General features: G+C 35.3%; 1 protein-coding gene across 1 annotated transcript in view; it reads left to right on the plus strand.

Moving 5' to 3' along the window:
* The first annotated feature begins 6 nt into the window (after window positions 1-6).
* The window catches only part of LOC105314629 (receptor-type tyrosine-protein phosphatase F-like), a 19,961-nt gene continuing 9,946 nt past the window's right edge, over window positions 7-10,021 (plus strand). Inside the window, exons 1-10 of the mRNA XM_020003196.1 lie at window positions 7-586; window positions 966-1,286; window positions 2,098-2,472; window positions 2,857-3,180; window positions 3,974-4,291; window positions 4,639-4,959; window positions 5,947-6,249; window positions 6,959-7,261; window positions 7,793-7,951; window positions 9,044-9,184. Of these exons, the coding sequence (XP_019858755.1) occupies window positions 115-586; window positions 966-1,286; window positions 2,098-2,472; window positions 2,857-3,180; window positions 3,974-4,291; window positions 4,639-4,959; window positions 5,947-6,249; window positions 6,959-7,261; window positions 7,793-7,951; window positions 9,044-9,184 (3,037 nt within the window). The 5' untranslated portion in view covers window positions 7-114. The remainder of the gene's footprint in view (window positions 587-965; window positions 1,287-2,097; window positions 2,473-2,856; window positions 3,181-3,973; window positions 4,292-4,638; window positions 4,960-5,946; window positions 6,250-6,958; window positions 7,262-7,792; window positions 7,952-9,043; window positions 9,185-10,021) is intronic.

Consider the following 10,021-nt stretch of genomic DNA (forward strand, 5'->3'; position numbering starts at 1 on the left):
TACAGCACTAATAACGAGTCAATAATAGTCACCTGTATAACCACTGGCTGGCCAGCAACTCAAGTTGTATGGAAGCACAACAATGTCCAGCTATCCCCTGGCAGTGGATTCACAATGAACCAAAGGGTGATGGACAGGGAGCAGTGTACATATAAGAATGACCTCATTGTTGAGAATTCCGTGAATCGTCTCGGCACATATAGGTGCGAGGTCAAATCACTGCGTCATAACAACGTTACCATAGATACCACGGTCGGGTCTGTGACCGTGCAAGCGGCCGGTAATGTACGAGTTGCCGTGACGACCATGGGATCGCAGGAAGTTGGTGAATCTTTCTATCTAAACTGTACTGTTAATAAGATTAATAATGTCTCACTGGAGATAAGATGGATGAAGGATAATGTAACTATAGTCTCTGATATGAGTAAAGGAGTGATGCTTGGTGGTATTGGAGAGGATGCTGATTCTGTTAGTAGGGTGCTTAACCTGAGTCCCATCAGACTATCTCACACTGGCCAGTACTCCTGTGATGCTGTCAATGGTAGTGCTGTGGATGGTAGAGCTACCATTAGGGTTGATATTGATGGTATGTTGATTGATACATAATAATTTATTAAGGTTCAGTTTTTATTTTATTTATTTTTTGAATCATTTATTGTTATTATATTTTTGTTTGGGTTATTTGGAATTATTTATATAAATTTTTTGTTTATTTTCTATGTTTATTTTATTGGAAGGGTCTACCCTGTAGCGAGATACATGTGTATTTTTGTTGCTTTATATTGTTTATTTTTTTGTGTTTATTTTTAAACCATTTTTATTGTATCGTTTTCCATAAATGTACATGTACATGTACATGTACATGTACTTGTACAATTGCTAGATTGTACTCCTAAAAATGTACATTTATTTATTCTTTTTTTTCTAAATCCCTCCCTCTCCCCCTCCCTCCCTCCCTCTCTCAGCTCCCTACCTGTCCCTCTCCCTAGACCCCAGTCCTGATCTATCTCTCACACTGGGAGAAGAGTACACCCTAATGTGTGCTGCACTATTACCAGACTCACTCAATCCAACTGTTGCTTCCATAACCTGGTACAAGGACACTGTTCCTTTCACTAGTAATGGTATCACTACTAATCTAGCTGAGGGAACTTCTAATCTTAATCTTGGTACGGTCCTCTCTCAAGAGGCTGGTAATTATACTTGCGTGGCTAATGTTTCGTCTCCTTATATTGATACTGGGTATAATCTCATTGTGTCTAATACCACACTAATCACTGTGTCAAGTAAGTATGGATAACATTGTGCATTGTACATGTACATATGTAGGGGAAATAAGAAAGAAGGAAATTTTGTAGAGAGAGAGGAAGAAAGAGAGAGAGAAATAAGAGAATTCAGAGCTTTTTAATAGCTGCAAAAAAATTAAAAGTGTCAGTATTAATAAATATGTACATGTACATGTATGATGTGACTATGCATGTACAATGATTGAGATATGGAGACATAATCATGAGCCTGTGTATGTGTGTGTGTAAACACTCCAGAAAGAATGAAATTGAATAAGGAAGCTTTATCATTATCAACCCAATCACAGACTACCACTATACACACTAATAATGCATACACTGCTGATAGTAGGATTACTCACTGACACTCATTCCTTATTAGTGAAAATGCATCAGTTACTGTATTGAGTTGTTTTCCATGATTATACTTAATAATAATGACACTATCTATAGTCACTGGTAGTGATTATACATGTAGCTGTATTGCATGTACATGTACATGCATGTATACCTGTGCGGCTAATATATGTATGTGTACATGTACATGTGGTGTGACTGCAGTATGGTGAGTGATATTGTGTGATGTTGTTATAGTGTTGTGAGTTATGACAGATGTTATTTTGTCTGACCTCAACCCCTCTCTCTCTCTCTCCCACATACATGTACATATACATGTACATGTACATGTAACTCTTTTTATCTCCACTTCTCCTTTTTTTTATTTATTTCTTTTTTATCATTTATTCTAACCTTCTTTTTTCACATCACTCTCTTTCCCTCCCTCTCTCTTTCCCCTATCTCTCTCTTACAGTGCCTGAGCCTAATTCAGTTGTGTTGGCTCTTAACTATCTATCCCCACCCTATTACGCTGGCCTCAGACGTGACCTTCAATGTTCCATTGATTCATTATACATACACAATGATCCTACAGTTACAGTCAGCGTTGATATACTGTTCAATGACACAATTGTTCCTTCTGGACTTTCTTCTAATGGGAGGAAAAACCTACAACAGTTATCGAGTAATCCTAGTGGAGGGCAGTATCGAAAGACTTTACAATTTCAATATTTTGTGTCTTCTGAGGATTCTGGTGTATACACTTGCATGGTCAGCGTGTCGTCAAATTATTTATCAAGTTATATTGTCAATGCTTCTATTAGCAGGACCAATGAATATGACATTGTTGGTAAGTAATTCTATTTATAAATGCATGTACATGTACATTGTATGTTCCTGTTGATATAGCTGATGTGATATGATTTAATGTGTGTATGAGGCTATCAATGCATGTAATGTACATGTGGTTTGGTATCTTTGTATTCATGAGATTATCTCTTGTGTAAACAGGTTTGCTACACCTGTTGTCTCTTGTTAATATTGTTTTCACTGTTTTTAGTTTACCTACCCTCCCCCTCTCTCTCTCTTTGTTCCTTCCAATTCCCTTTTCTCTCTGCCCCCCCACCATTGTTTACCACTTCAATTCTTTTCTCCCTCCCTCCCTCCCCCCTCTCTCCCTCAATCTCTCTCTCTCCCTCCCTCCCTCACCCTCCCTCTCTCCCTCCCTATATAGCTCCCAAACCAGCAGTACTATTAAACTCCACAAGATACCACCTTCCTAATCATCCTTCATACAACACAGCTACACTAATGTGTACTGCTACCTTACAACTGATAACCTTTGACTTTCTAGTGTTCCCTAAAGTACTTACATGGTCTGGTCCTTCAGTATCAAGTGCAACCCCAGCTACTAATCCAACTGGTGCTGTTAGTGAGAGCTCCCTACAGCAAACTTATACCACAGCTGGTAGCTATAATTATTCATGTACTGTATCAGTGAGTGTACCTGGTGATCCTACTGCTAGTACTACTGATGCTATTAGTGTAATAGTGACTGGTAAGTGTAGGGAGAAGGGGAATGTAATACATGTACTTATATGTGTATAATTACATTGTACATGTACAATAGAAGAGTTGAATTGTATAGTAGGCATGAGTGATAGACTGATAGTAATAGTAATGTCAATGATTATGTGATACTCCTGTAATGGTTATATGATACCTGCAGCTAGTATATAGTGATAGTAATTTGTCTGTAGATATAGTAATTATAATAAGAATCAAAGTCTTTCAGGTATAGACAATGGTGACAGTATTTTCTGATGCATAAGAACTCGCCAAAAACCCTGTACTGTAGTGCAAGGTGTCCAGTTAAATTTCATCAAAATTGACTAGGAGAGAAATCTTTATTTTTATTATATTCTCTGATACATATACATGTTCTTATGTTGTTTAGCAAGTTTGAGCTGATTCCGATCAAGTTTGGATTTTTTATGATTTTTTTAAACATGTAGTGCTTAATTGCATTACATTTACATGTACTTGGTACTGGGTAATGTCAGTACTTTATATCAATTAATTATGTCATGCTCATACTGAAATTATCAAGTGTACATGTACAAATGTATTTGTATTTGTAAAGTAGTAGAATGAGCATTCTTTTTGTAAAGTTTTGGCCCATGACATGTTTCATTGTTGGAAAACATCCAATTGTTTGTACTGTACATGTACTGGATTTATATGTACATGTACATGTATATCTGGCTTATTGTATTTGTTAAGCAATAACATTATCGTTACACAAAGTGCATTTTAGTTTATTTTTCTCTCCCCCCTCTTTCTCTCCCCAGCTCCATCACCCCCTCATTCTCCAGTAAACACTTCTGCTGTCAACATTCGTTATAATTCAGCCACCATCAGGTGGATAGTCCCCAGTATAGCATACACTCCTGAGGAATATGTTGTACTTTATGGAACTAATTCAACTAATATGAATGACCTAAGTTCTGTCGTTAATGGATCAACTAATTTCAGTATCATTGATTCCGTGTTAACGGTTGATCTATTTGATTTGACTCATGATACAGTGTATCATTTCAGGATTAGGTCAACTAATACTGAGGGGTCTACTGAAAGTGATACTAATAGTTTTAAGACAAGAGAAAAACGTGAGATCTTAAATTCATTACATAACATTGTTTTAATTTTTCAACGTACACATACTTAATTTAAAAATTTTAAAGGATTAGATCTTCACTAAGAAAATCATTTATACTTTTGTACTAGTACGTGTAAATCAAGCATTTTGCCATGTACTATTTAGATTTTGTGGATTTTATTGTCGCAAAATCAGCAGAAGCTAAGGTCCTCGATTCATCTACATGTACATGTACATGTATATTTAATTTTAAATTATTATAATTTATATATTTTCCCTATTGTAAACATGTAATTTATTTTTAAATTATTTTATTTTTTATGTATTTATTTTATCTATTTTTCTTATTCTCTACAGCCCCCACTGCTCCTCCTAGTAACTTTACAATAAACACTAACACTAACTCAAGGTCTCTCTCATTCTCCTGGGACCCCCCTCCCCCTGAACACAGGAACGGTGACATATTAGCTTATAATCTTACTTGTTACGAAACTGTGGGTGGAGTTGTTAATTTAATAACCACGCCCAGTTTTCCTCGTATCGTCAACGAGGGTGGTTCAGTTCAGTTTGTTCTGAGTGGGTTCCGTCCAGGGACTCTTGTTAATTGTACTCTGACATCTTCTAATGATGCTGGTACTGGTCCTTCTGCTACTGCTTATATTAGTACTATACAAGAAGGTAATGATATTATTAGTATTTTTAACGACCTGGGGGCGAAGCCCCCAGGTCGTTCCTATAATTGAATTCACCGTCGCGCTATCTATATATATATATATATTTGTATGTCCACACTTACATTTCTTCTATACACGTTGTATTGGAGGAATAACAAGCCTTAGCAACCACCCGCCCACGCTCCTTTACGTGAGTGGGTGTGGTCACGGCAAACAAAATGGCGGCTTACACATGGGACAAAGTTAAGAGCTTTCTAACAGCAAGAGAGCATAGAGATACTGTCTAAAAACTTTTCTAGAAGCATTATAAGGTAGAGAGAACCTCTATAAGTCTTAATAATGACCAAGTTGTACTTGCAAGGTGGTGAAATCAATTATAGGAATACTTTTTACCCTGTTACGCTTGTTGTCATTATTATTATGATTATTATTGTTGGTAATCCTTATTATTATTATTGTCGTTACTATTAATAAATATTTTTGCTTACTATTAATAGTTATAATTAGTATTATTTTGAATTATTTTTAAAAAGTTTTAAAGTACTTCTATAATTCGACAAATTGCATTTGTCTTAAAATTAAAATTTGAAAAATTAAAATTTAAGAGTAGTACATCTATATACTTGCATATTCATGCATGTACGTGTACGTGCATTTATTGAAATAGTGCTATACAATATCAGTATACTTAAGCCGTACAGGTAGAAGTATTTGTTGGAGTTACATTTGACAAGTTGTTACAATTAGCAGATTTTATTTTGGCAAATTTGTGTACATGTACTTGTAGTAGCAGCCAAACCACTTTATTGCACTCACAATAGAAAGCCAGTATTACAGTAGTATATAATACAAGTGTGTTCATGTAGATATTAATCATTACTATTTTTTTGTTAATTTTTATTAACTCTAATAGAATATAATCATAATAATGATAAATAATAATAATAATAATAATGTATTATTATTAATTTATTCATTTCTTTTTCTCCAGCTCCTGGCGGACCTCCTCTTAATTTCGTGATACACACAATCACTTCTACTAATTTCACAGTCTCCTGGGAGCCACCAAACCTTCTCCTCCAATATGGAACCATCACCGGCTACACACTCTCATGCACTGAGCTTGAAAGGAACATTGTACCATCTTTATTTCCTATAAATTATACTCCTGATCTAACTAATGCAACTGTTAGTGGACTGAGACCATTCACGGCTTACAGTTGCAGTTTAACTGCTAGTAATGCAGTGGGGGCTGGGCCACCTGCTATTGATACACCAATGACTGAACCTAGTGGTAAGAAAATAGATAGAGGGGGGAGGGAGGGAGAGAGAATACATGTACATGTTCCATATTTTTTGGAGCCGAAACTCACTTTTGTACTACCGTATAAGTGATTTTTTTCAAGGGAATTATATTTCGCAAAATCTGCTAAAATTTCAATTCGCGGATTTTAATTTTGCGAATTCTACCACATGTGCCATGCGGGTACCGTATTAAATTGATTTTCGCAGATTTTATTTTCGCGAATCAGGAGGGAATCCGCGAAATTTGCAACCCTCGAAAAAAACCACTTATACGGTAATTAATTAACTGAATTAATTGAATTAATTAATTGATGATCTATTAAGGTCTGAATGTGTATGTATACCATATAGCTCCAAATTTTTTGTCAGTCAAAAATTTTGTCAAAATCTTAGTTTCTTGTTAAAATTAAATTTTGTCAATAAAAATTTTCGTCATTTTTGTTATTAATCCGCATGCTACCCACGTGGAACAAAAATTTCGTCGGTTAAAAATTACGTCAAGCAAAAGTACCTGACGAATTTGACGAAAATTTTGACCCACAAAAATTTGGAGCTATACGGTACTTCATCCTAAAAATTTTATATTTATTACTTATGGAAGTTTTTGCTTTTTAAAAGCTAAGTACTATAACTTTTACATATACATTGTATGTACATGTACATGAATTTTTTTCTTTTTTTCTCCTTTCCTTCCTTAGCTCCTAGTGGTCCTCCTCAATCACTAACTCTCACTTTAATAAACTCCACCACTCTCACCCTCTCATGGCTACCGATACCCGAACTACAACAAAACGGAATCCTCACTAACTACACAGTCGGTTGTAACCAAATCCCGCCACAGCTGGTACCTGTGGAGGATACGCTAGAAATGACCCAATCACGCTACATGCATAACATAACTGGTCTCAGACCAGGGGTGGTCTATAGCTGTTATGTGTTTGCCAATACTTCAGAGGGTAATGGACCAAGGGCCGTTGGTAGCATAACGACTGGTGAAGATGGTAAGCTAGTGGGTGTATGTACATGTGTACATGTATGCATCTACATTACATCTACATTGTACATGTACATGACATGTATGTGTACATTTGTTGTGTGTACATGTACAGTACCGCTCAGCTATAACTTTACTTATAGTGTACACGACACTAGTGCAGCTTCTCTATACACTCAATGCACACTAGTGCAAGGTAGCACCTGTATCGTGTATTTATCATGTACATCATGTATCTTATCAGTGTGTATGTGCATAGTGATTCTTCACGAGAGCCACCTGTGCCTCGTGCTGGAGATCACGAGTGTAAAAGTAAAGTTATAGCTGAGCGGTACTGTACATGTATAATTATGTGAAAATTTTTATAGCCTAAATTTTATAATCATGCGGCATTTTTAGTGTGTAATTTTCAATAAAATATATTACAAAAATAATAAATAATTAAGCTATTTTATAATGATAGTATATACATGTAGGTGTGCATTTTAAAATTAAGATTTAATTACTGTTTCTCTTTCTCCCTCTTTTTTTCTCAAAGCTCCTTCCAGTCCTCCTGTTAATCTAACAGTATCAACATTAAGCCACACCTCCATATTAATTGACTGGGCCCCTCCCTCTACTCCTAATGGTGTCATTATTGCGTATACACTCTACATTGATCATACCAATGGAACCAGCACTACAGTGAATGTAACAAGTTAGTGCAGAAGAATACATGTAGTATGTAGTACTTTATAGATTAATACTGTTTAGTACTGTGCATATACTAGACTACTAGTGTGCATGACTGCATGTACTAGCAATGCAATGGCTCAAAAATTACTTATTACATTTTCTGATGCATATTGATGTACTTATGCTGTGTAGAAAGTTTGAGCTGATTCCGACTTGAATTTTTCAAGTTATGGTCATTTTTTTAAGTTGGCTAAAATCTGAAAAATCCCTGTACTATATATAGCCCATGGTTTTTTCCGAAAAATGGCTCCGAAATCACCCCTAAATTTTATTACATTTTCTAATGCATATTGATGTATTTATGCTGTGTAGAAAGTTTGAGCTGATTCTGACTTCAATTTTTCAAGTTATGGCCATTTTTTTAAGTTGGCTAAAATCTGAAAAATCTCTGTACTATATATAGCCCATGGTTTTTTTCCGAAAAATGGCTCTGAAATCACCCCTAAATTTTATTACATTTTCTAATGCATATTGATGTACTTATGCTGTGTAGAAAGTTTGAGCTGATTCCGACTTAATTTTTTCAAGTTATGGCCATTTTTAATAATTGGCCATTTTCTGAAAAAATTCCTGTACTATAGCCCATGGTTTTTTTCCGAAAAATGGCTCCGAAATCACCCCTAAATTTTATTACATTTTCTAATACATATTGATGTATTTATGCTGTGTAGAAAGTTTAAGCTGATTCTGACTTCAATTTTTCAAGTTACAGCCATTTTAAAAACTCGCCATTTTCTGAAAAAAGCCCTGTACTATAGCCCATGGTTTTTTCCAAAAAATGACTCCGAAATCACCCCCAATTTTTTATTACATTTTCTGATGCATATTGATGTACTTATACTGTGTAGAAAGTTTTGAGCTGATTTCGACTTGTGCAGCAACTTTTAAAATCATTAAAAAATCTAATTTTGATTGGAATCAGCTCAATCTTTCCATACAATATAAAAACATGCACATGCAGCAGATAAAGCTGCCTTCCTGTGCTGTACATATACATGTACATGTACATGTACATATACTGTACATTAATCAAGTGTAATTTTATTTTTATTAGGGAAGGGTTCTGTTATAGACACTGTGTATGAATACACTGCTCTCAGTCCTTATCAGTTGGTTGTAGTGAGTGTATCTGCTTGGACTTCAATAGGAGAGGGACCTGTCAGTCCTATTGTTCACATCACCACTGACTCATACAGTAAGTATTGTACATGTACCAATGTACATGTATTGACCATATAATGTATTGATGTAATGATTATATTAACCAAAAGGTGCTATTTGGTATTTTTTTGCAGTTGCCGTACTTTTTATTATTGTTATGAATATTATTATGAAACGAAACCTCACCTTCATTTTACGATTTTGCCACGTTATTGAATTTATCTCACACCTGTTATCAACGTAGGAATGAGAGTACTGTAGTTTACACAATACATAGTCATAATAGTTTTATTTTCATTTTATTCATCACTTACATGTACACTGTACATGCATGTACTGAATGTGAAATTTGGAAGGGTAAACAATAAACAGATAGCAGTTGGCAAGTCATTTTACTCATAACTTCCTTTAGTCATGAGACTCCGTCATCTTCAAAGCTTTTTTTACTTGCTGTTTCTTTCTGCCACTGCTCCAGTTATCTCATTCATTAATGTAGATCCTTTATTACTTGGCTGCTACAATAAAAGGAGTGTACTGTCATAACTTCCTTTAGTCAGGAGATATAGAATATTCCAAGAGGTTGTCAGGGCTATCTTTCCCCAGGCTATTCTCATTCTCCTTCATTATTTGTTTGTTCTTTGGTTCTTGCTCTATCTTTGTTTACAGTCTTCTGACTTTAACTTTTAATTTCAGTTCTTGCTTTATGTACACAATTTTACTTTTTTCTCAAAATGGCAACCAAACCATCTTTATCTTCTTCTGCTCTCCTCAAACTGGAAGAACAGCTCACCTGTCCTGTGTGTCTTGACCACTATACCAACCCTAAGACTTTACCTTGTCTACATTCATTCTGCCAGCACTGTCTCGAGAG

This window comes from Amphimedon queenslandica, unplaced genomic scaffold, assembly GCF_000090795.2.
Source record: "Amphimedon queenslandica unplaced genomic scaffold, v1.1 AMPQUscaffold_12724, whole genome shotgun sequence".
In the NCBI taxonomy this organism is placed as follows: Eukaryota; Metazoa; Porifera; class Demospongiae; order Haplosclerida; family Niphatidae; genus Amphimedon; species Amphimedon queenslandica.